Genomic DNA, 26,658 nt, shown 5'->3' with positions numbered 1-26,658 from the left:
CGACCCAAAGTTTAAGAATCTGAAGTGCCTTCCAAAATTTGAGAGGGACAAGGTGTGGACCATGCTTTCAGATATCTTATAAGAGCAACACTCTGATGTGGAAACTACAGAACCCAAACCACCAAAACAGAAAATCAACCTTCTGCTGGTGGCATCTGTCTCAGATGATGAAAATGAACATTCATTGGTCTGCACTGTTTTGGATCGTTATCGAGCAGAACCCATCATTGACATGGATGCATGTCCTCTGGAAGGGTGGTTGAAGCATGAAGGGACATATGAATCTTTAGCACATCTGGCACATAAATATCTTGCGATGCGGGTGCCATGTGAACGCTTGTTCTCACTTTCAGGTGACATAAACAAGAAGCAGGTGGCATTATCTCCTGCAAATGTAAACAAACTTGTTTGTCTGAGTAATTGGCTGAACATGAAGTAGGACTGAGTGGACTTGTAGACTCTAAAGTTTTACATTATTTAATTTTTGAATGCAGTTTTTTTGTACATAATTCTACATTTGTAAGTTCAACTTTCATGATAAAGAGATTGCACTACAGTACTTGTAATGGGGGAATTGAAAAATACCATTTCTTTTGTTTTTTTACAGTGCAAATATTTGTAGTCAAAAATAAATCTAAAGTACATTTTGTATTCTGTGTTGTAACTGAAATTGATATATTTGAAAAAATCCAAAAATATTTAAATAAATGGTATTCTATTATTGTTTAACAGTGCGATTATTCGCAATTAATTTTTGTAATCGCTAGACGGCTCTATTTTCACAGCAACTTTAACTCATCTACTCTGCATGTTCGCATTAAAGTTCTGATTCAGCAAAGCACTTAATCTTGTAATTCCATCCCCACTCTGGAAAGCATTTTATAACTATAATGGAAAGTGGCTAGGGGTGGGTAGGAGACAGACAAGCTAATTGGTGGCAACTTCTGATGGCCAGTGCAGGTACTCGCTCTAAAGGCCGTTTGGTTCCCTGATAAAACAGATTTGGAAGTGGATTTAGGAAAAGGCATCACCTGAAGAAGCTGGGGAATGGGGTCGGGGCTTCTAATGTCTGATACAACAAGGGGACAACCCCCTTTACCCAGCACCTTAGCCTTCATATGAGTTAAGGCCAGTGGGGTCCCAGCAATGGGGTGGGAGCAGGTGTGGAGGGGTGGGGAGCTGATGGCAGTCTTCAAACAGGTGGAAATCATTAAGGAAACAATGATGAACTTCACTGTGTGACCTATTGCCAGATAGTTCCCAGATGAATTACATAATTACGGTTGTGGCCTAATTATCCAATCCCTTGCACCTTGTCTTTCTCCCTGCACATCCAGGACAATGTATGTATGCATTAAGGTTCTGATTCAGCAAAGCAATTAACAATGTGAATAATTCCATCTGTATTCTGCAAAGCACTTAAGCACGTGTTTAAATTTAAGCATGTGAGTAGTTCCACTAATGGAAATTCTCCCTTGCATGTACAGATATGTAACAGCTATCTCATTGCCTGACTGACCTCACCAGGGTTGATTTTACTACCTTTATGTTTGAACTATAATTTAGAGGAATATACTGACATTTTCTGGTTTTATCCATTTCCTTTGAGTTGATAGTGACTGTAGAAGTACTTCCCCATCCGTTAGGATGGACATTTGTAGTTAAAATGAGTCTGGCTCCAACAGAGGCATTCCTTGATATATTCATCAACTGAAGGATTTTCAAACTTATAGTGCCAAGTACTGTTGTTTGAGTGTTAAGACTACTAGTTCTATTGGGAAAGTTCAGTGGAGATGAGAGCTATGGCTGATTACAGATCTGACCAAGCTGAAGAACCAGATCATCAGACCCATCCCCTTTACACTGCCAGAGCAGCACAAATTGGGTAGAGCACACACAACTCTATGTCAATGAAATAAATGTTTCCCCCTTTGTATAAGTTCAGTTGCCAAGCAGTAAGTGAGTCTGACCCAAGTAAGGGACAGCATGTAGTTGCACTGCCTCAGGAGCAGATTAGGGAATGAATTGTGACTCAAAGAGTCACAATTCAATCCCTCATTCCAGAGAGGAAGCAATTTGTGCCAACTCTTTCCCTGATGCAGATTATTATTTCCTCTTTGAGACAGCTCAGCTCAACTGTGTTGGCTAATGTTTTGGGGAGGAGGGAGAGCCAGAGACAAAACTCGTCTAATTCCCCACTGCTGCCCACTGACTACCCACCTACATGTATGGGAGAGAAATTAGTGGCCCTTTGGAATCACAATGTGACCCACAATGGGAATAGCCCACACATGGGAATAACAATCTTACAGACCCTTACTCCCCAATGGTGGGGTATAATAAACAAGCTGGAATCTTGCTTTCAGTCTCCAGATCAACTCTGAATATTTTATAATGATATTGCTTGTAGTACATAAGCCATTGTGATGATTTGGCATACCTTGTACCCCAGCAAAGGTGATCTCATTTTCATTCACAACATGCACATACAAATTAGGTACACAGAACTGTGTGCACGCAATAAAACCATATTTGAAAATCTGCTTCAATCATTAGAACATAAGAATGACTATATTGTGTCAGACCAATGGTCCATCTAGCCCAGTATCCTGTCTTCCGACAGTGGATGGCACCTGATGCGTCAGAGGGAATGACCAGGACAGGGCAATAATCAAGTGATCCATCCCATTGTCCAGTCCCACCTTCTGGCAGTCAGACATTTAGGGACACCCAGAGCATAGGACTGCATCCCTGACCATCTTGGCTAATAGTCAGTGATGGACCTATTATCCATGTACTTATCTAATTCTGTTTTGAACCTACTTCTGGCCTTCACAACTTCACCTGGCAATGAGTTCCACTGGTTGTGTGTTGTGTAAAGAAGTACTTCCTTATGCTTGTTTTAGACCTGCTGCCTATTAATTTCATTGGCTGACCAGTAGTTCTTGTGTTATGTGAAGGCGTAAATAACAATTTCTTATTCACTTTCTCACACCATTCATGATTTTATAGACATTTATCATATTCCCCTTACTCATCTCTTTTCTATGCTAATAGTCCCAGTCTTTTTAATCTTTCCCCATATGGATGCTGTTCCTTACCCCTAATCATTATTGTTGCCGTTCTCTGTTTTTGTTTCCTGTTCTAAGATATTGTTTTTGAGATGGGGCAACCAGAACTGCATGCAGTATTCAAGGCATGGGCGTACCATGGATTTATATAGTGGCATTATGATATTTTCTGGCTTATCTATTCCTTTCCTAATGGTTCCTAACATTTCGTTAGTTTTTTTAATTGCCACTATACTCTGAGCAGATGTTTTCAGAGATTATCCATGATGACTTCAAGATCTCTATCTTGAGTGGTAACAGCTAATTTAGACCCCATCCTTTTGTATGAATAGTTCAAATTATTTTTTGCACTATGCATTACTTTGCATTTATCAACAATGAATTTCATTTGTCATTTTGTTGCCCAGTCACCCAGTTTTGTGAAATCCCTTTGTAACTCTTCGCAGTCTGCTTTGGACTTAACTATCTTGAGTAATTTTGTATCATCTGCAAACATTGCCACTTCACTCTTTACCCCTTTTTCCAGATCATTTATGAATATGTTGAACAGCACTGGTCCCAGTACAGATCCCTGAAGGACCTTGCTATTTACCTCTCTCCATTCTGAAAACTGACCATTCATTCCTACCCTTTGTTTCATGTCTTTTCAGCAGTTATTGATCCACGAGAGGACCTTCCCTCTTATCCCATTACTGCTTAGTTTGCTTAAGAGCCTTTAGTGAGGGAACTTGTCAAAGGCTTTTTGAAAGTCTAAGTATACTATATTGACTATATTAGTCTATAAGGTGCCACCGGATTCTTTGTTGCTTTTTACAGATCCAGACTAACACGGTTACCCCTCTGATATATTGACTGGATCACCCTTGTCCACATTTGTTGACCCTCTAAAGATTTCTAATAGATTGGTGAGACATGATTTCCATTTACAAAAGACTCTTCCCAAACAAATCATGTTCATCAATTTGTCTGATAACTCTGTTCTTTATTATAATTTCAACCAATTTGCCTGATATGGAAGATAGGCTTACTGGCCTGTAAGTGCCAGGATCACTCCTGGAGCCTTTTAAAAAAAAATCAATGTTACATTAGCTGTCCTCCAGTCATCTGGCACCGATATGTTACATACCACAGTTGGCAGTTCTGCAATTTCATATTTGAGTTTCTTCAAAACTCTTGGGTGAATACCATTAGGCCCTGGTGACTCACTACTGTGTAATTTATTAATTTGTTCCAAAACCGCTTCTACTAACACCTCAATCTGGGACAATTCCTCAGATTTGTCACCTAAAAAGAATGGCTCAGGTGTGGGAATCTCCCTTACACCCTCTCTGCAGTGAATCACTTTTGTATCTTTCTTATTCTTGCTTTTGGATTTGCTTGGCTTCATAATATAAGTCTATTACTAGGCTTTGCAGTGTTAGAAGCTCCAAATACCTTCCACTAAAAACAAAACATTAAAAAACAATCAATTGCATAGTTGTTTTTACATACGGGTTGATTGAGGGATGCATGGTTAAATGCTGCTGCCTGACGGTACAAAGTATGTCTAAGAAACATCTCATCCTTAATGGCATGCAGGCTGAAAAAAAGAGTCTCTATGTTAAATTAAAAATGTAAACATACATAGATTATAATGTAGGATGTCATTGCGAATAATTACAATTGATGAATTAGTTAAATATATCTCTATATATCTTGCATTAAAAACTTTCCATTTCCCTTTAGATTACACATGATGCTGTGAAGAATTCTGTGATATTATATGTTAAAGTATTTTAATATATTTTAATTATGCAAATAAGTACATTTGTGAATATGGCAGCTCCCTTTTGCAAGACTTGAGGACCTTAACATATACAACAAAAAACAAACAAGCAAGCAAAATAAAAGCTATGATTAAGGGCTTGTCTCCATAGAGAATTAGTGTGTGCCAATCCACTGTGTGAATCTACAGTGCACTAATATGCTGTGCACTCGCTTGCTATGGAGACAAGCCCTAAACACCTTGCCCTCCCATAAGATGATCAGAGCCAACACAGAGTACAGAAAATACTTTCATTAAAACAATGAAAATAACAAGAGAAAGAAAAGAACAGATCGAGTTAAAAATGGAAAAATGTAAAGAAAACTTTTGTGCATCTTCTATTTTTAAAATACGGTACTGCTTTTTAATACAACAGAAGGAATATGAAGACATATCTTACGTAAATGACTATATGACTCATGATGTTTGCTGTACTTGCAGAAAGAACTGAAATAATGGGATGTGACATTCTGCTAACCCCTCTCACATGGTATGACAAATACATCTTTTTACTGACCAGCAAGAAACAATTCTCATGAGTGTTCCTTTTACAAGCCTCAGGCTTAACAATAAAGCAAACACACAGGAGAGAATGAGAGCAAAAAGTCAATAAATATTCAGCAATCAGTTGTGTGTATTGCTAGATATATACACTAAATGTCCTGATACAATACCATCAGGGCCGGTGGAAGGATGTTTAGTGCCCTAGGAGAAACTTCCACCTTGCGCCCCTCCCCCCGTCCCCGAGCCCCCGCCCTGAGGCGCGCCCCCTGCGGCAGCTCCCCACCCCCACCTTGAGGCACCCCCCCCCGCGGCAGCTCCCCACCCTGAGGCACCCCCCCCGCCCCAGCGCACCCCTGCCCCGCCTCCTCCCCAGCACGCCGTCGCTGCTTCACTTCTCCCGCCTCCCAGGCTTGCAGCGCCTAAGCTGATTGGCGCCGCCAGCCTGGGAGGCGGGAGAAGTGAAGCAGCCACGGCGTGCTCAGGGAGGAGGTGGGGCAGGGGTGAGCTGGGGCGGGGAGTTCCCCTGCTTGCCGCCCCCCCCTTGCTGCAGGCGGCCCTCCCCGCGCTCCATTGCCCCAGCTCCCTCTGACTAAATGCCGGTGGTGACCGGGGCGGCCGAAGATCCGGCTGCTGCGGTCGCTGCCGAAGAAAATGGCGCCACCCAAATCCTAGTGCCCTAGGCGACCGCCTAGGTCACCTAAATGGTTGCACCAGCCCTGAATACCATACTCTGTGGAGTTGAAAAATCCTTGAGGAACAGAACACATTCACAGCTTTAAAATATCAACCTTTATAAAATTATTGTAATTTTATCTCGTAGCCCCTCCCAAAGGGCAGTGCCCCCCTCAACTCCTTCCCACTGAAGAACTGAAGTTCTGATGCAGAGTGTTACACATGCAGTGGGTATATAGCCATGCAATACTTACTGTATAATGATAATTAAAGGAAAAAGGCATAAGGAACTGATAGCAGAAATGTATGAGACCTATAGGCATAGAACTATAAGAATGGCTTAAGCAGTTACCATAGTATAAGGCCTTACAGCTTGAGTAAGAGTAGTTGCTAAAAAAGTTAGTATAAGTAAGTAAACTAACAATGACCTTAAGTCACAAGATGACACAAAACTTTGTTTATTGTTTTGCAAAATCACAAGTGTTGCAAACTGCTGATAGGTAATCCCAAGATGCTAATTTATACCAGTTTGGGATATTTTTAGTTAAGGACATCAGCAGATGTCTGGTTACAAGAATGACATGGTAACTAATTGACATATGTTCTAATAAGCTTGAGGTAAAAGGATTAATAACCCCTGGGAGAAGAGCATCCCAACATGAGTAGGATGAAGAATTACAAATAAGAAAAAGGCACTGAAACTCCTACTGAACATGCATTAGGTATAGTATTGTCAGTATAACACATTATAACAGCTGTATCCTGGCCTGTGTGCCTGGAGAGATGCCAGGATGGTGACTACTGATGATGGTGAGGGGGAAGATGAGGAAAATAACTAACAGTCCAGGTTGTTTTGCAAGGGATGGGGTAAGTATATGGATACTCAGCTCACTCCGCATCATTTCTATTTGCTATGCTGGGTTTGAGTGTTTGTGAATTTGCTAACTGTATTAAAAACAAATTATTATAAATATAGTGTGATTTCCTAAGTGTGAGTGTTGCAACTGTGAACATCAGGGCTCCCAACTGAACAGTAATTCTGGTAATACAGGGTCTGATCTTGGGGCAATAACCTACCAAATTTCAGAGTGCTAACTGGGGAAACTACATCGCTAATATAATCAATATACAATCAACAGATCAGGCAACCAGAGGGAATGAAGGGTGGACCCTGGAATACACTTCTCTACCCACATCTCCAAAAACAACAACAGTTGTAATAGCATAGTCAGGGGTGCTGGAACAATTTTTATAGTGGGGGTGCTGAAAGCCATTGAACCAAACTGTAAACCCTATATATAATGGAAACCATTTCAAGCCAGGGATTGCTGCAGCACCCCCCGCACTCCTTGTTCCAGCACCTATGAGCATAGTGTTTGGTAAAAATATGCACTGAAGACCAGGTAGTAGCCCTGAAAATATCCAATACAGAAACATCACTGAGTAATGTGGACAAAGCCACTTGGGCCCTCATTGAATGAGCCACCAATCTCTGTGGACATGTGGTGGTGTGGTCTGAGCTATCCCATATGCCGTTATAATGCAGGTGGTGGTCCAACCAGAAATTGTCTGTTCAGAGATTGCCTGACCCTTCACCCAATCCACATAGGAGACAAAAAGCCACGGTGATGAACAAAATGGTTTAGCCCTTTTCAGATAGCATGCCAAGCATTGTCTCGCATCCAATGTATGAAGGCACAGTTCATCTGCACTTGAGTGTGGCTTAGGAAGGAATACAGGTAAGTATATTGGTTGGTTAAGGTGAAACTGTGAAAACACTTCAGAATTTTTTTTGGATGCGGCCTTAGGGCCACTTTGTCTCGGAAAAACTGCATATACGGAAGCCCTGTCATTAGGCCCTGCAGTTCCTTATTCTCCTTGTGGATGTTAGGGTAGTAAGAAAAGCTGTCTTTCAGTAATGGATGGACAGAAAGCAAGTTGCAAGGGGCTCAAATGGAGGTTCCATGAGGGCAGCCAGTATTTATGGTCTCACAACAGAACCATTTTTTTCAGACATGGAAAGAGACAGACAACACATTTCAGAAATCTGACTACATGTAGTTGGGGAAAAAATTACTTTCCTTGTATCGGAGGATTGAATGCCGAAATCACTGCTAAGTGGACCTTCAATGACCTGAGACGCAGACCTGCAGACTTAAGATGTAACAGGTAATCCAAAAGGTCCTGAATGCAGGCTAATCTTGGCTGAATTCCTTGACCCAGTGACCAAACTGAAAAACACTTCCACTTGTCCAAATAAGCAGTCCTAGTAGAGGGTTTTCTCCTTTTAATTAGGACTTGCTGAACTGATTCAGAACATCATCCTTCCTCCTCGTCTACGCCAGGAGATGCAGACTGCTCAGTGCTGGATGCCAAATCTGACTGTGGTTTGTCAGTAGATCGAGAAGGAGAGTGAAGAGTTCTGGGAGACTGAACAGATAGAGTGAGAAGGTCAGAGAACCAACATTGTCTTGGCCACGAGTATCAGTTTTGCATGATCCATCTTCAGTTTGAGAATAATCTCAGAGATGAGTGGGACTGGGGGGAAAGCATACATCAGTGCCGATACCCAATTCAAATGAAAGACATCAGTTAAAGAGCTTGAACTGAGACCCACTGGAGAGCAGAACTGACTGCACTTCTGTCACAAACAAGTTGATTGTTGGAATGTCCCATTCTCTGAAGACGGACCGCAGAACAGTGCTCTTAATGGACCATTCATGATTCTGGGAGAAATTCTCGCTGAAGTGATCAGTCACCTGATTCTGAGCACTCAGTAAGTGTAAGACTGTGGGAATGATGTCTTCTTTGATGCAAAAGTGCTAAAACTTTATTGCTTCCTAGCAGAGCTGATTGGAGTGGGCTCTGGAAATTTCCATTACTTGCATCTGAAGAAGTGAGGTACTTACCCACGAAAGCTTATGCTCCCAATACTTCTGTTAGTCTTAAAGGTGCCACAGGACCCTCTGTTGCTTTGTTCAAAAGAAAATCCTTGAACTTGTAGAGTCTAGTAGGGCCCTAATGACTCAAGATTTTGTGTTAGAATTAATGCTTACTTTCCTTTGTTCAAAACCAGTCCCAGCCGATTGAAGAGATGTAGTGTGAACTGGCTGTGATGGAGGACTTGTTCTTTGGACTTGCCCCTGAATAACCAATCATCCAGGTGAGGAAAAATATGAATTCCCAGCCTCCTGAGACAGGCTGCCACTACCACCATGCATTTGGTACAGCATGGTCTAATGACACGTCAAAGGGGAGAACTATGTATTGACAATGTTGACCTGTGACTACAAATCTCAGAAACTTCCTGTTGATTGGGAAAATTGCCACACAGAAGTAGTTGTCCTGAAGACTGAGGGCAGCAAACCAGTCACTGTGCTCTAACAAGGGGAGAATTGTAGCTTAGATTACCATATACAATCTCATATATTTGATGCATTTGTCCAGATCTTGGAGGTCCAAAATAAGTCTAATTCCTCCTTTGGCTATGGGGACCAGGAAGTAACGAGAGAAGAATCCCTTTTCCCGACACTGAAGGGGAACCTCTTCTATGGCTCCTGAAGCGCACCGTCTGGATCTGCTGTAAGAGCAGTGGCTAATGAGAGGGGCCCCTGAAAAGGGATGGGGTAGGAGGATGGGAAGGGAGAATGGACAGAAATTGGATGGCACAACCCTATCCCCAAGTGCTGAGGATCCACTTGCCTGTGGTTATTGTTTCCCAAGTGCTGTAGACGCATAGGTGTCAGTTTCCTCAGATCCCCTGGGATGCTTGACCCGTGCTCCATTCCAGGCCCTGCCCCACTCCACCCCTTCTCCCAAGGCCCCACCCCACCTCTTCCCACCCCTGCTCTGCATCAGCTCTGTCTCTTCCCACCCCACCTCTTCTTGCCCCATTTCGCTCCCTCCCTTGAGCACACCCCACCCTCTCTGCCCCCCTCCCTCCCAAGCACCTCCTGCACACAGCTGAATAGCTGATCTGCAGTGGGCGGGAGACACTGGGAGGGAGGGAGAGGAGCTGATCAGCAGGGCTGCTGGTAGGTGTGAGGGACTGGGGGAGAAGGGGAGAAGTTGATCCACAGGGCTGCTGGTGGGTGCTGAGCACCCATTATGTTTTTTCCACGGGTGCTCCAGCCCCAGAGCACTCACGGAGTCAGCACCTATGTGTAGAAGTGAGAGAACCTGTCCCCAAATGGAGGAGACATGGTTGGGAAGTTTACAACTGGAACGCTGCCCTTGATAGGAGAGTCAAATTGTCTGCTTGCCCAAAGCTGGTGGACGACAGGCTGGCTGGTGAACCAGATGGCCTTCTCCTCTGTGATTTGTGTTCTTCCTAGAGAAGTCTTGCTGTCTAGCAGGATGAGATGGCTGCTGAAAGTGCCACTTGGAAAGGTATTTCTGCTTCTGTTGCAGACTTCCATAATGGTGCCTCTTTAGTGCTGGGTTATAAGCCCCCCAATGCAAAGTAGCTTGAGTCCTTAAAATAATGTGATGTCTCAAGAGGTTTTTTTCAGAAAACAAAAACTGACCATCAAAAGGTAAGTCCTGTATGCTTTGTTGGACTTCAGGAGCTATACCAGAGTTCTGTAGCCACAAAGCTCTTCTCATTGTTACAGCTAAGGCCATAATCTTGCAGGAGACATCCACTATGTCCAGTGCTGATTACAGTGATGTCTTTGCCACTAGATGGCCTTCTGCAATGAAAGCCTTAAAACTCTTCTCTGAAGGATTCTGTCAACTCATGTGTAAATCTGGGCATAGCCTCCCAATTTACGAAGTCATATTTTGATAACAGCACATGCTAATTAGCAATGTGTATTTGTAAAGACAAGGTTGAATACATTTTTTCTTTCCATTAAATGTAATGTTTTAGACCTTTTGTCTTTAGGTGTTTATTTCTATCTTCCCGCATGTAACCACTCATTTGCCACCATTATGACAAGAGAGGGTTAGATGCTGAATGTGAGTAGATACACTCAAAACCCTGCAGAGGGTCATACTACCACTTTTCAGTATGCTGTACTATTGACAGTAAGGAAGCTGGTATATGCCACAAAACCTTTGTGGGTTCCAAAAGCGCTTCATTTCTAGGGAGAGCTTCCCTCCCAGGAGTCAATGACTGGACACTGTCTACCAAAGCGGTAGCCACTAACCTCAGGAGATCTTGATATAACTTAAAGTCTTCATGCACAGGAGAAGATGAATCCAATATAGTGGAATCATCTGGTGAAGAAGATGAAGAAGGAAGCCAGTCTAATGGAATCTGCTGTGACTTGCTCTTGCAGTAAAAGCTCAGACTGTATCAGCTCAGGAGGAACAATATCAGTATGCATCTCCAGCCTCAGTGGGTTGGGAAGAGAAACAGCAGGAAGGTTGTGTGACCGTGCTCTGGAATAAGCCCAGAATTTGGACCTTGAAGATTGAGGAACATCCTAAGTGTTCCATGAAGACCACTGAGGGAAATGATATGGAACTGGTGGCTGGTAGGTACTGGGCTGGAACCCCTATCTCTACTGCAAGAATGGTGTGGGTCCTGATACTGATAGTTAGAGCAAATACAAATTTTGTGTCCGCACAGGGGTCTGCAGCACACAGTTATCTGAATGGAGCAGCTGTCACCCAGCCCGCAGACTCCAGTTTGGCTCTCTGAATCACGCAGCAGCGGGCTGTGATATATGACAATAGTCCACTGGGCATTCTGGGAGTTGTAGTCCCCAGCTTGCTCAGACAGAGGTAAACTACAATTCCCAGAAGGGAGCATGACTGTGTGCTCTGCTGCGTGTGTTAGAGCCAACACAGCTGCATAGGAGTGTCTGAGGCCCCCACCACGAGGGCGGCGCTGCACATGAGGGCTCAGGATGTAGCCTCTCTTCCTGGAGTAGGTAGGAGGTATGGTGGGGGAGGAGCAGGTGGTGGGATAGAGAGTCTCTGGGGAGACATGAGGGGCGGTTGGGAGGCGGGGGCTTGGCACAGCCCTGCGTCACTTATGCGCAGTGACCTGTGGAGCTGTTAGTAGAACCCTACAAATCTGAAAATTTTGCAGCTCGCAGATTGGATGAGGATACAAAAAACTGTAGGCCTCTATTGATGGTAATGTCCCAGAGATCTCGAAGACTTTTGCACCTTGTACCTGGATGGAGAAGGAAAGGCAGAGGATAACTCTGAGCTAGAACACAAGGCACTTCCCACATAGTCCAATGCAAATGGAGGAGGCACTTCCCACATAGTCCAATGCAAATGGAGGAGGCACCCCTCATGGAGGCATCAAATGTCCCAACTCATCTGAAGCCCAGTACGGGGGCCGCTCTGGTATTTATGGATGCATAGCAGCCAGTGCTTTGACTACCAGTAGTGCCATTGAGGCAGAACTAACACTCGGTGCTGGAAAAGGCGTTGGTATCGAAGTAGGGGCCAGTACAGCTTCTGCAGATCTGGTCCATACCAGGCCTGTAGAAACTAAAATTCTCTGTGAGGCCAAAGAAGGAAACAGTACCAACAACAGATCCCTTGGTGCTGATACAGATTCTGGGGCCACAGACAATACCAGCACAGTTGAGGACTCCTGTATCAAAGGTGAGTCTGTAACAGAGAAGCAGAGTAAATCTGCTGCTGCTTGAAAAGCTTGTGAGGTCAATATGGTGAGTGCTGAGACTGAATATATCGGTACCAGATTCAATGGCCACCACACAGACGGTACAGGAGTCAATGGTACAATGCTGGAATGATCCCATCTTTGTACCGGAGAGTGTGTAGGTAGCCCCACTCTACCTTGAGCACTCGAGGAATCCTGGTGCTGCCCAGTACTCTTCTTAGGTGAGGAAGAAGACTCTTTTCAAGCTTTGGAATGGCTACGGTCAGTGTTATGAGTCCTCTTTCTCAGGGAAGGAGATCAAGGAGAACAGTTTCTTCCCCTTGGAGAAGAGTCAAAGTCTGGCTGCATAACAGCAACTTGTGGCAGCACCAGAGCCCTCTGAGGGGGCCGGTGATCTGAGGAGGATCCCAGCACTGATGTGGGCCTCATAAGCTCCTTAAGGTGCTGCTTGAGGCCTAATTCTCTAGCCACCTGCATTCTCTTTTTGAAGGATTTACAAATGGAGCACTTTTCCTTAATATGCCCCTATCCCAAGCACAACAAGCACCAAGTATGGGGACCAATTTTGCGGATAGCTACTCTAAGAGGGACAGTGTTTGAAACCTGGCAAAGGCATAATGTCAGGGAAAATCTTACTATTAAAATTACTAAACTAATCTACTACTAACGGTACTGCTAACTCTAATTAGCTAACTATATTCAGAAAAAGAGAGGGAAACCTCAGACAACAAAACATGAGGTAAGATATCATACAGAATGCTCTGACTCCAGCTGCAGGCAGTGGAAAGGAACTGAGAGGGGTCAGAATGGCGCTGCCCTTAAATAGCCAGGAGAGGGGCTACGAGGGCATGTGCACCTGCTAGACAAAATCCTCTGGCTCCGGCATGCTGGGCATGCACACACCTGAGTGGAATATATGTCTGCAACCATCTGAAGAAGAACTACTAGCTAATTTCTCAAGGTCCAGTTTAAATGAGGTAAGCTGAACAACCATAATATTTTTCCATTTTCTTTAAAAGAAGGAAAATATGCTATAGGAAAACCTTTTGACGAAGGGAGGCCTAAAAGAGATGAAAAATGTTAGTTTAAGAGAAGAGAACTTCATATAAGGGTAATTACTTCCTCTGCCTTCTGTCTTTCTATGTCTGTCTCTTTGATGGCAAGCTCTTTGGACCAGGGATAGTCTTGATTTTTTGTTGACTTATCCAGCGCTGAGCACATTTTCAGCACTTAGCAATTAATAATACAACAACAACAACAACAATACAACATCTTGAGAAAGTTATTGACAAATGATAGTATACCTTCTGCCTATACAACAACTAATAACCTGTTTTTAGTGCAGAAACAATAATCAAATGAACTTTAAATAATAAGATCCATATTTGTAGTCTTAACTCAAAGGGTAAATGCTATTTTTATTTAGACATAAATCTTCCATATCCCTCATTATTTAAGAATCAGTGTGTCAAGTTGATGGGAAAGGGATACTAGTTTGTCTGGAATCTTAGGAAAAGAGACTTTTTCAAGCTTTTCAAGCTGAGGTTCTCAAATACGTTCGTGTCAAAGATGGGCATTTGCTTCCTGACCACCGTTCTCTATTTGATCTGATGCTAGGATTTTCACATGCCAGTTGTAATGTTAACATGATCTCTCATTACAGAAAACTTTTCACAAGACATTTAGACAAAATGCCCAGGATAATAATAGCTTTGGCTGATCAAAAAATTTAACTCTAGAAACAGTCATATCAATTAATGCAAATGTAACCCACATGCCTCCGGGGTGTGGTGTTCTGTCCCATCTAGTGGCACCGAGACCACTTAAGGCTTTGTCTACACTCCACAGCTTTTAGTGACATGGCTGTTGCCACAACTGTGCCGCTAAAAGTCATGCAGTGTAGCCACTGTTTGTCGGCTCTCCTGCCGACAAAAAATGTCCACTCCCAACGAGCGGCGTTTGCGCTGTTGTCAGGAGAGAGTTCCTGCCGACAACACGCCGTTCACACTGGCACTTGTCGTGGCAAAACTTTGTCTTGGGAGTCAGAGGGGGTTAACAACTCTGAAAGACAAAAGTTCTGTCATTCAGTTGCCGGGAGGGGGAGGGAAGAGAGCGAGCTTTTAGCTCATGCAGTAGAGACTCATGCACTAAGCTCCAGAGGTCCCAAGTTCGATCCCGCCCACCAACAACCGGGGTCTGTCAGTGTTACACAAAGAATCCTACAAGCAATGCACATGGAAAGCCTCATTGGATATGTCTACACTGCAATGTAAGCCCAGGGTTTCAACTCAAGCTCAAACCTAACCTCCTCTATCTGTATGTACACACATTGTGCTAACTCAGGGCTCAGACCCAGGACCCCCCAGAGGTGGAGGATCTGAGCCTGAGTCAAGCCAGGACCCATGGTTCAAGTTCTATTGCTTTGCAGTGTAGACACAGCACAACTGGACTCGTACTCTGGGGGTCTGCCAAAAGTATTCGATGGGTTGACTTTCTTTGTCCTCTGGACAATCACATTTGGTGGACAGTCAAGTTTTCCCATACTGCACCACAAAGGGCTAGAGTGTCTTCATTTAGGGAGGGTGTTAGGAAGTCTGGGATATGGGGGGTTGGACTCAGGCCTACATAGTGCAGTGTAGACCCTGGTGCCCCATGTTGGAACCCAGGGTTCAATGATTCCTGGGGTTACAAATGAGTGTAGATGCTCAAGTCCTAAGTTAACAAAACCAGAGTCTGCTAACTGAAGTTCACTAACCATGGGCTTACATTGCAGTGCAGATGTATCCAATTAGACCAAGCACCAGAAACACAATTCAAGGTGGTTAGAATGACTGTTAATTACACTATAAACTTGGCACTTTTAACGAGTCCGTGGTCTTTCCAGATGTGTTTATTGAACTTGCTAAAAAGGTGGCACCTGTTTTGCTAATTTGGGGAGCTTATGTCAATTTCCATAGAGCATTATTAAAGGTAACAATTCCAAACTAGATAAAGAGTGGCACCACTGGAAGCTTTTGGTCACAGATTAATTTAGAATTACCAGCTTTTTATTGGCTTTCTTTTTAGAACTGTGGAAATCTTCAGGCAGAATCTCACAGCTGCTAAAATATTTGATTTCCACCATATCAAGAATGAAATCCAGTCAGACGTGGTCCCTCATATCTGACCAGTTGTGGAGTTTGACTGGACAGATAACTGCCATTATTAGCAGAAGGAGAAATGTAAATATTGTCTCATCCATTATGAGGGCATGGTAGATCTATAAGAACAGTAATGTTAAATGAGCAAATTAAACAAGACACAAGCAGTGCTAACTTGATCACTTTTTGCTAAGCTTTATAAAACCACAAATAGGAACTCTGAAATATGACAGAGTGAGGTGGTTCAAGTTAGCCATGAATTGTGTCTTGTCTCATTTAACTATTTAAATATTTAACCTTTTCTGAATATAAAGTAACTGGTTGTTTGTTTTTCTGATGTTTCAAATTACAAGTTTAGATTATTAAAATTACCCAGTAGTTTAATTTGTCTTTTCTTATACGTGAAATGTTTTGGTTTAGATTTTTTTTTTTTGCACTGTATGTCTCAGGTGATTAGTAATGAGCTATAAGGCTAGACTCACAAAGGAGCTGGCACCTGCCACTTTAGGCAGCTAAATCCCAGAATCAGGCACCACTGATAATCACAAATACCTGCTCAGCTGCTGCTGAATCCTGAAGGCACCTAAATTTTTGCAGTAAAAGTTCCCTAGTTGTCTATGTTCCTCCCTCTGGGCATACACACTGCTGCTCCAGTCTAGACATCCAGACTGCTAAGGCCAAGTGCGATGCAAAAACCAGGGGAAGATAGCATTCTTCTGCTCAACTCTCCTGTGGGGCTCAATCCAGTAGTTGTGATCTAATTATGCTTATTGGATTGGGCCCTGCACACAAATTGTTGGGGGTTTGAGGGGAGAAGGACCTCCCTCATAACTTTTAGCCCAGTGGTTAGGGGACTCACCTGGGATGTGGCAGACTCCTGTTTAAGTCCCCCCTCTGCCTGAAGGGGAGAAGGGATTTGTTACTTCTCAGGTGAGTGCCCTAACCACTGTGCCATGGGATATTCTGATATGGGGCTCCCTCAATATCTCCTGTTGAAACTATTTTACTGTGTATAAATATTTAGAGTCATTGGGGGTGAGGGAGGGAGAGAGAGAGACAAACAAACAAACAAACAAACAAGAGAATGGCACTCACCCAGCATGCAGGAGACCCAGGTTCCAGCCCCCTAATGACTCTAATTATTTATCCACAGTGGAGCAGATTCACCAGGAGAGAATGAAGGAACTCAGTGGTTAGAGCATTCACCGGAGAAATGGAAGATTCCTGTTCAAATCCCTTCTCCTCAGGCAGAGGGGGGGACTGGATCCAGGGGTCTCCCACATCCCACATGAGTGCCCTGATTGCTGGGCTAAAAGTTATGATGCAGCTCCTCCGTACCTCCCTTCCTCCCTGGCCCCAGCAGCACCTGACTTCAGGAGAGAGTTCACAGCTGAATTCCAAGCAGCGATAGGCACCAAACTCCCTGAGATGGGTGTGGCTGAGGGCATACCCCTCTGCTTGGCATCTCCCATTGGTTAGTTTAGATGGCTCTCCATCTAGCATGCTGGTTTTTGTGAATCCCGGTCTTAGGTGTCTCCCTTCCTTCCATTGTATAGGTAGCTTGAGTGCCTAGCTCAAGCTTTGTGACTCCCAGCGATTTTCTAGGGACCTAAATCCCTTTGTCAATCTAGCCCATACAATCTTCTGTTCCAAAATCACCAGTCAGAGTCTAGCCCCAGATCACTAGTGGCTGAAAGACAATTCTATCTAACAGCTATTTGGTAGCCTATATGAAATAAATTGTTAGTCTTAATAGAGTTCCTAGCGTACAAGTGTCCACATCGCAAAAACCACCGTCACAGTTGATGCTAACTAGCACCATTCATGGCAGTCTTAGAAGAAAGGCCAAAAGTGTGAGTTTGCCTTGCTGTCCTCTACTTATGTCTGTAAATGAACAGAGGACTTTGATCTCTTGTACTCTCAAAGCAGTAACTTTCATGAGCACTAAAGTCACTTAAAAAGGAAAACTGTCAAGAATTAATTTTTAATTTAATTGATGGAAAAAGCTGAAAAAAAAGAATAAAAAGCATAAATTTAAAAGGGCTTACATGCAATATAGTCTAAATATTTGGCAGGCACTTTATCCACTAGGCCACACAGTCTGATCAATATCTATAAAATTGACAGGTATTATTTTCGCCACAAGAGGGCTCTCATATTTTACATTTATATGCAATAGAAACATGAGAATAATAAAGAAAAAATATAATTTATAAAAATAACATAAGGATTAAACGCAAACTCAAGTCTGTGTGCTCTTCAGGTAGTCACTACTGCAGGTCAGAAATTTCGTAATGAATCTGTTTTTTTCAAAAACTGCCAGTTTGTCAAAATTGAAGCTATCACGTTTGACTTAAAAAAAAATCAAGAAAAAAGTTCCTAAACTGTCAAAATGAAAAAATCTGGTTTCTGATTTTTGTTTTGAAATGTAAGCTAATTAAACCAAATTAAAGTTTTTCAAATAAGTCAAAATCAAAATGAAAAGTTCTGAAATTATCGAAATGAAAGGTTTTGTTTTAACTACCCTCCAGCCTCCCAAAAAGAATTGGTTTTCTGTTTCACATGAATTTTCAAGATTTCAAATTTTGATCCAGATTCAAGGTGGGGAAAAATTTGAACTCTTGAAAATATTAATGTGATGGGAAAACCATTTCCTGCCAAACTCTAGTAGTCAAATTTTTATGGAAAAAAAAAAGACAGTTTATTACGCACAGTGCTTCCATAAAATATCAGAAAAACGGAGGCAAAACAAGATTTTTCCTGTATTCTGGTTATGTACCTCTCTGTAAACAGAATATCTGTCAAAATGAATCTATTTTTATGGTGTTACAGTGATTAGATATGTACAAAACCACACATTCACCTCTAATTTTAGCAGGCTCCCCAGTCAGGGGACAGGGAGCAGGAGGGTTGGATAGGGGGTGGGGATCCTGGGAGGGGGCGGTCAGGGTACAAGGAGCAGGGAGGGTTGGATGGGTTGGGGGTTCTGAGGGGGACAGTTGGGGGTGGGAAGTGGTAGGGGGCGGATAGGGGGTGGGGGCCAGGCTGTTTGGGGAGGCACAGCCTTCCCTACCCGGTCCTCCGTACAGTTGCGCAACCCCGATGTGGCCCTCAGGCCAAAAAGTTTGCCCACCCCTGATCTAAGAGGTCTGAAAGGAAATGAAAATAAAAGAAGAAAACTGGAAAAGGAGAACAGTAGAGAGGGGAGAGAAAAGAAATAGAAAAAGGAGGAAAATATTAATAATATAGAGGCCCATTGTAGCATGATATAAAAGGGCTTTAACAAAAAAACACTCACCAACCCTTTGTGTAAATGAGTTTGGATCAGAGGATCAATGCGCTGAAGTGAATGACATGTGAGCATAGGAAGAATTCTTAAAATAGTGTAGACTCAAATGTGTTACTGACAAAATAATGATAATCTTTACATGCAATTTTAAAATTACTTCTATGACATGCATAATGTATTTATTATATAATATTCTGTGTATATGTAATCTTATGAATATTGGAAACATGAAAAAATAGTAGTTTCCTTCAATGAAAAAAACAAACAGAATTAGTTAATATGGGTAAGATTACTAGGCAAATTCACTTAATTGGGATGAACAGCCAACAGTTTCATGTAATGTATTTAATAGGCTTAAAAGAAATCAGCATTCTTGAGTTCATTCTGAGATCCTGTGCCAGATAACAGATAGGTGGTAACTTGGTAAATTTATCTACTTTTTAATTATTTTTTTCAATTACACCATAACCCAAGTGATTACACATACACAGCATCTAATATATTCATTATCAGAGGGGTAGCCGTGTTCGTCTGGATCTGTAAAAAGCAACAGAGAGTCCTGTGGCACCTTTAAGACTAACAGATGTATTGGAGCATAAGCTTTTGTGGGTGAATGCCCACTTCGTCGGATGCATTGAAGTGGGCATTCACCCATGAAAGTTTATGCTCCAATACATCTGTTAGTCTATATTCATTATGCATATCACAGAGGTAAATTTTTCAAAACTGTACATTAAAAGCATGACCATCAGTTCTGTCATTAAAAGATTTGTGTGTGAATCATTTTGAATTTTTTCTCCATATTATATGCCATTCACTTTCTTTACACTGGTATCATTTCACTGGGACATTTAAAATTCAGCAGCATTTCTTTATACTTAGAATAGAAAATAACATTTTAAATAAAGTAGTGGGGTAACTGGTAGTAAATGTTGGTATTTTAATGGCAACAACTTTAAAGATAGAAAAAAAGATATATTATTACATTTTCAGTGTTCTGTCCACAGTCTTGATAAATGTTAAACTAATCATACAAATGTGCCTGCCCCTGAAGAGTGTATTATTGCTACAACCAGATCAACGGTATATTATCCAACAAGTGACTCATTTCTTATGATCAGATTCTGCTCATTTGCATACTACACCAAGCTAGGCAAATGCTTGAGTGATTGCATTGTAGTAATACTGTATCTACAAAATATCTATACCCTTAATATTTCCTTATATAGTTTGCAAAATTATAGACATGAGCTATATCTATGAATATGGACAATATTATAATACCATTATACCTTTTCTTTAGAATTTGGAATTTCTTTGCCCAGCTTCGGTTAATTTGTTCAACTTCGTTTTTAAGACTGAAATAAAAAAAACCACAAAATGTTAAAATATTTATAGAGTTAAATGAATGTCTTAAAAATTCTGACCAATACCTTTGTATGTGTTGCTTCTCTTGATCTTCAGATATCTTCAGCTTCTCAATTTCAGCAAGTAATGCTCTTTTTTCTGCTTCCTTCTCAAGTGCAAAATATATTGCAAAAAGTTAAGTCATGTATTATTTATTTTCTATGCTTATTATGCAAAAAAATACTAAGTTTTACTCTTGGTAGCGATACTTCTAGTTTTGGCTGTTAGGGTAGGGAAACTAGATGTTTAAAGGAATTAATAACAGAGTACAAAACCTTTTAACGCTAGTCATTGTTTCAAAGCCAACCCAGGTCTGGAGTGACTGAGAATCATTACAATGTCACAGCTTTTTGGAGGGCTATATAATAAAGATGGCAGCACAGACAAGTAAAGCTTAACTTTTGTCATGTATATCATATTTGTCTAAGGCCAATCCTACTGATATCAATGGCAAAATTTCTGCTGCCTTGAATGGAAGCAGGATCAAGACCTTTGATTATAAATTCTTATGGGCAAGGACCATGCCTTTCGGTAGAGAGTGTACAGTCTAGTGATTAGAACATAGAACTGAATTCATGGTTCTCAGCTCTATTGCTGATTCTTTTTGTAACTTGTATTTTAGGCCTTCTGTGCCTCATTTTTTCCATCTGTAGTACAAATATAAGAATACTTCTCTCACAGGAGATTAATGAATGTCTGTAAAATGGTGCAAAATCCTTGAATGAAAGTCACTATAGAAATGCAAATTATTATTTTTACCATAGTAACTAAAAGGTTTAACAAGCAATGGTTCTGAATAGTCCATAGACTGGTATCAAAGGACAAGAAATCTACATAAAATATTTACAGAGAATTTGTTGGATTTTAATAATAAAAACAACACCTTATAACTAGGACTCTTCTTCTGTTGCTGCTTGTGATATCCCTTTTGTGATTCTCTGCTCTCATGAGGCACTGTAATTTCACTTCCACTTTTCACTGTCTCCTTTTTTTTTGTATCTTTTTCTTTCCATGCTGGAATCTGACAATCAAAGAATCAGTGGTGATTATGTACACTAGGAAAAACAGTTTTACTCTTACGGTCATTTTAATCCACAGGAGTTAAGAAAACAAGTTAGAAAAATGACATTGTAGCATAATAATTACTTCAGCTACTGTACTTCAAATAAGGACAATACCACCGGTTGTTTCAAAATAATAAAATATGCCCAAATTAAGCCACCTCAATGGTTCCACTCTCCCACACACTTAGCAAAATTTCATATATATTAGTATTATATCTGTAAATTAAACATTATACTAAGTCTAAATCTGGCAAAACAAAGGCCATATTGTTTTTAAAAAAAAACCTACGGGGCTAAATTCATCCCTATTGAAGTCTACCTAGAGATGAATCTGGTCCACTGACTATATTATCTGTCCTATTTCAACTGAACTTTCAACTTTGCTGAAGCATATTGTATTGAATGCTGGCCCTCTCCACTTCAAGCCAGCCATTTGTTTTGTCAGCTGCTGATACATTCCACTTTCTCTGGAGGACACATGCTGGTCTCTATGTGGCCAGTTCACTGATAGGGGGAAAACACCAGATAGTTAAAGGATAGTTGGAGGTGAAGATACATTGCAGTATCAGACCTTTTTAAATAAAGAAAAGCAGTTTAATCCACATCCTGTGAAAACTGCAAATTCAATTCATTGTAAAGATTAATTACAATATTATAAAGATGTCAGCATACCAGTCACAGGCCCTAATTCTCCCCCACATTGATTTTACACTGGTGTAAGTCCCTTAATTTCAATGGAGCTACACTGGGGAAAATGAGGAATCTGTGAGAGGAGAATCAGGCCTACTGTAACTATACACACATTTGGCCAGATCTTGGGAAATGCTAGAGTGGTGTAAGGCAGTTATAAAGCCATTAGATTTGCTCCCCCTCCCCAGAGGTTTTCTACAGATGAATCCTCATTTGGAGTAAAGCCATTGTAAAAGCTCCTACACCAATTCTCTTCCCAGCTGCTGCACTGGGACGGCATGGCTGGGAAAAAAGGGGCACAGCCAGAGAATCTCCACATCCTGATAATCTCCAGTTACCAGAAGGGCACCTTGAGGAACTGATGGGCATTAATTCCAGCTCATTATGGCAATAATAAAGAACTGAATGATATATAAGGTAGCACACCAAGAACTATCCTGGGGGAAAGAAAGGCAAGAACATAGGTAAAGTTTACATGCAGTGCCGAAGGACACTACTTGCTAGGAAATTCTGACCTTATAAATTACTTGAACTTCACACAGTTCTCTTTTAAAGTGATCTATTCCTTCCTTTCCCATATTTTAATTCATAACCACCTATCCCATGTGGTCATCTATCCCATCAGGTGTTTTGATGTTCTCTCTCCTGATTAGAGCTGGCAGACATGTGGGATTTTTGGTTCACAGGAAATTTTACTGTTTTGAAAGTTGGTATTGTTCTGAATCAGAATTAATCAAAACAAATATTAAATTTCCTGTGAACTGGAAATCCTGAAAAATATCTTTTTGGAAACAATGACACATCGTCTTTCCAATAGGAAGTCTGTTCCCTGCACCTAGGGTGACCAGATTGCAAGGGTAATAGGCACCTATATAAGAAAAAGCCACAAATATCAGGACTTGTCCCAATAAAGTCAGGACATCTGGTCACCCTACCCGTACCTTAACACCTGCTGAGCAAAACTGATATTATTGTCAGTTTCATAGCTGCTTGCCTAAGAGTTGGAAGCCCTGGACTTCTTGCCCCAGGGCAGTCCGCAAAGCAGGGATGCCCAGGAACTACAGATCCTGGGAGCTTATCCCAGGACTTCTAGGGTACTAGATCCATGGCAGGAAGTATGTAAGTCCTTAGATCCCCAGATCAACTTGGGCTCTTAGCACTTCCTGACTCCCTTTTGCCAGGTTGGGAGCTGAGTCAATGTTAAAGTCAGAGCTCCCTTGGCTTTCAGACTCCCAGTTCCATGGCATGGAGTCTGGAAGCTCTGGCGTGGCTGCCTGCTATGGAGTTGCAGACCCTGGAAGACTGGGATTTCTGGCCTTGAGGCTGCCTCAGAGCCACAGATCCTGGAAGATCTAGCAGCTTGATGAGCTGGCAGGGTTTCATCAAGGTTCAATCATAACCCAGCATTTGATTCCCCAAAAATTCATCAAACCCAAGATGTTATTGCGAAACATTTTGGTTTCAACAAACTGGCATTTTCCAACAAAACTCTGTTTCATCTGAAAATTTCTGACCAATTCTACTCCTGACCTTATTTGTCCACTTAAGTCTTTACCTTCAAGTCTCTGCATCACAGCCACTCTCTTTTTGGCCAAAGATGACTGCAGTTAACCTCTTTGAAACATGTGAAAACCAATATTAAACTGGTCAGAAGTACGAGTTTTGAATGGTGTATGAAACCCCTTCCCCTTCCCAGGGATCCCTCTGGATAACTAAAGAATAATGGTAACTCTGGAAGGAATCTTGGCCAATCCAGTTGGGCCAAAAAGGTGATGATTGCATTGTTGGAACTCCAGGGTATAGACTGCTGCTTGGAAAATTCAAACTATATTTAACAACATTTAACTTTAAATACATCTGACAGAAATAAGAAAGATTTTACGTTACATTACAGACAAGACTGACAGTTATTCTAAGAAGCATTGGCACTTAATGAAACCATTTGCAGTATTGTTGCCTTCTCATTTAGTTTCCCAAAAGTCATACATTTATAATTATTTATTATTGCCAGACACATCCCTCATTCCAAAAAGACTAGCTAAATGTTATGCACGTCTTGGTGAGGCTGAAACTAATACAAGTTTCTGCTCCCCTATTGATTAATTCAACAAAACATTGGCTAGGGGTTTGGAAGTTCTTTAATGACCATCTTGTCATTTTCTTCTTCATTCTACTCAGTTAGCATGGCCCAAAAGCTCTCAGGTGCCTTCAAGGTGTTGTTTTTTGTTTTTGCTTATTAATGCTCAGAGAAGGATTAGTGATGGCATATCCCTTAACCATAAGTTATTTGAATATTCTTCACTGGGAGCTCTCAACAACCACACTTGACACACATGCCTGGTCTTTGGACAGCCTAGGCACATGACCATCTTATGATAATATGATACTTGCTCACAAGTGGGTCAGACCCTTGCTTGAGAGCCATAGGATCTAGGCAAAATTGGTTTATATGAACACTACAAGGGCCATATGTTTTATGTGAAATCATTTCCCTGTATCAACAGTGAAGTATTGGAAGCACATACTTCTATACACTTGTCTATTTATATGAACCTTTATGTAGTTAGAATTGTGAGGGCATATTGCTTCACATGTATAAAACTGTTTTCAGAAATACTAGATTTTATTAAAATATGTTTATTTTGATAGCTGTTTTCCATCTGTGCTCCCTCAGTATTTAGCTGAGAAAGTCATTCATAGCTATTAGTTTAGCATGGTTACAATATCTCAGTACTATAGGCAATATACGGAGACACTGAACCTTCCTCTAAAGCTTGTTAATAAGGTATATCTTCTCCTGGAAATCTAAATGCGCACTGACAAGGGTCACAAGATTTAACTCCAATAAGGGAATTTGACTTATTAGGAACAAAAACAAAACAAAAAATTCCTGCTCTCCCACAACAGGACAGTATAAGAACACTGCATAGCAACCTGCTGGTTACTATCACACTCCTGTTTCAGGAAAGAAATTTCAGACATTTCAGGTAAATAGTCACAAAACCCCAACCTTTAGCAACTGAAGTGTGACCAAAGGTATTTTAAGGTTCAGTAATTGAAGTTTTACATAGATAGACAGACACCACTCTTGTTCTACTTATTGCAGCACTAAACGTAGCTTGTAGGTGTTAGATGTAACCTAGGAGAAGGTGGGAAGAGGAAAAGACAGGAAAGAGCATGCTGCAACCCGAGTTTTCTTGTAACACAAAAGAATCTATTATTATTAATAACTATTTGAATTACTGTAGCACTGAGGAGCCCTAGTCTTAACCAGCACTCCATTGTGCTAGGTGCTGTACAAACACAGAACAAGACAGTCTCTGCCCCAAAGGGCTTACAAAACTTGGATCATTTTCCTCCTAAAAAAGGAAGGCTTTAAATATGACTTGCCCTGTCTACACTGGTTGCAAAGTCCTGTTTAAAACTGTGTTGATTAAAAAGTATTAGCTTTTAAAACATGACCTATTTTCAGTCTAGAGAAGTTCTCCAATCCTTTAAAAGATTCAAAGCCTTCACTGCTGACTGAACAGCTGCCAGAGCTAGAAGATAGTTGGCAGTGTCAACTATATCCTGTATGTCAGAGAGCTTTAGAGGAACAGGTCTACTTTTTAACTTACATAGAATAGTACCATAAAGACCAGCAATAGTGATTTGGGTTGGAGTCTCCCCATTTTGAGAATTTCAAAAATAATTCCCTTCCCCCCAATATAGTCTTTTTTCATGACAGCTTTGAAGAATATTATGCTTATTCTGGCCAACATTTTTAAACCTGGGTTCCTAAAATTTAGAAACTAAAATCTGGATTTAGGAGCCTAATGCAGCCATGGACTTTAAGGCCACAAGGGACCACTAGATCATCTAGTCTGACCTGCTTCATATTACAGGCCACCAACACCACCGAGCACCCACACATTATCCCAACAACTAAAATTAAACCGAAGTCTGACAGCCCACAGAAGACTAGACTATTATGTGCCACAAACAGAGAATAAGAGGGACTGAGGTACACCAAGGTCCAAGGCCCCCACAAATGGCAGGGAAATGATTAAGTGAGAGATACCCCAATAATTCTGGCAAAGGACCAACACCCACCATAATAAAAGTGGCCCGATCTTCAGGCATGTTGTGTACCTATAGTTTCCACTGACTTCCAATAAGATAGGTATCAAAAATGGCTCTGTGATGATTCAGGTGAGACCACACATAGAATACCACATTCATTTCTTGTCTCCTTAAGATCAGCAAGATCTGACAAACATGAGGGAATCCAGCAAATAGGAACAAATAAAATGTATGAAGGAGGTAGTGAGGGAAATAATTTATCAGGAAGGATTAAAATCTAAAAATGACATGACTACAGGGCTATAGGATACTAGTGTACAATACTTGAAGAGTACAAACATGAAGGAGGTTGGGCAATTATCCAGG

The 26,658-nt window shown here is 41.4% G+C and overlaps 1 protein-coding gene across 5 annotated transcripts in view; it reads right to left on the bottom strand.

The window, feature by feature from the left end:
• Positions 1-26,658, bottom strand: part of C2H10orf67 (chromosome 2 C10orf67 homolog) — a 123,526-nt gene that overhangs the window by 26,814 nt on the left and 70,054 nt on the right. For 3 of the 5 annotated variants that reach the window (XR_010598227.1, XM_065582964.1, XM_042857785.2), the window contains exons 10-12: positions 21,360-21,497; positions 20,362-20,582; positions 4,563-4,650 (exon numbers count right to left, since the gene is read on the bottom strand). Coding sequence is in view for 4 of the 5 variants with exons in the window: in XM_065582964.1 (XP_065439036.1) it covers positions 4,563-4,650; positions 20,362-20,582; positions 21,360-21,497 (447 nt within the window). In the remaining variant the exon portion in view is untranslated. The remainder of the gene's footprint in view (positions 1-4,562; positions 4,651-20,361; positions 20,583-21,359; positions 21,498-26,658) is intronic. The other 2 variants (XM_065582963.1, XM_065582962.1) reach the window with 1 other exon arrangement.

Source organism: Chrysemys picta, chromosome 2 (genome assembly GCF_011386835.1).
Source record: "Chrysemys picta bellii isolate R12L10 chromosome 2, ASM1138683v2, whole genome shotgun sequence".
Lineage (NCBI taxonomy): Eukaryota > Metazoa > Chordata > Testudines > Emydidae > Chrysemys > Chrysemys picta.
Note: the sequence above shows the minus strand (reverse complement) of the source record. Positions and strands in the feature narration are given on the sequence as shown.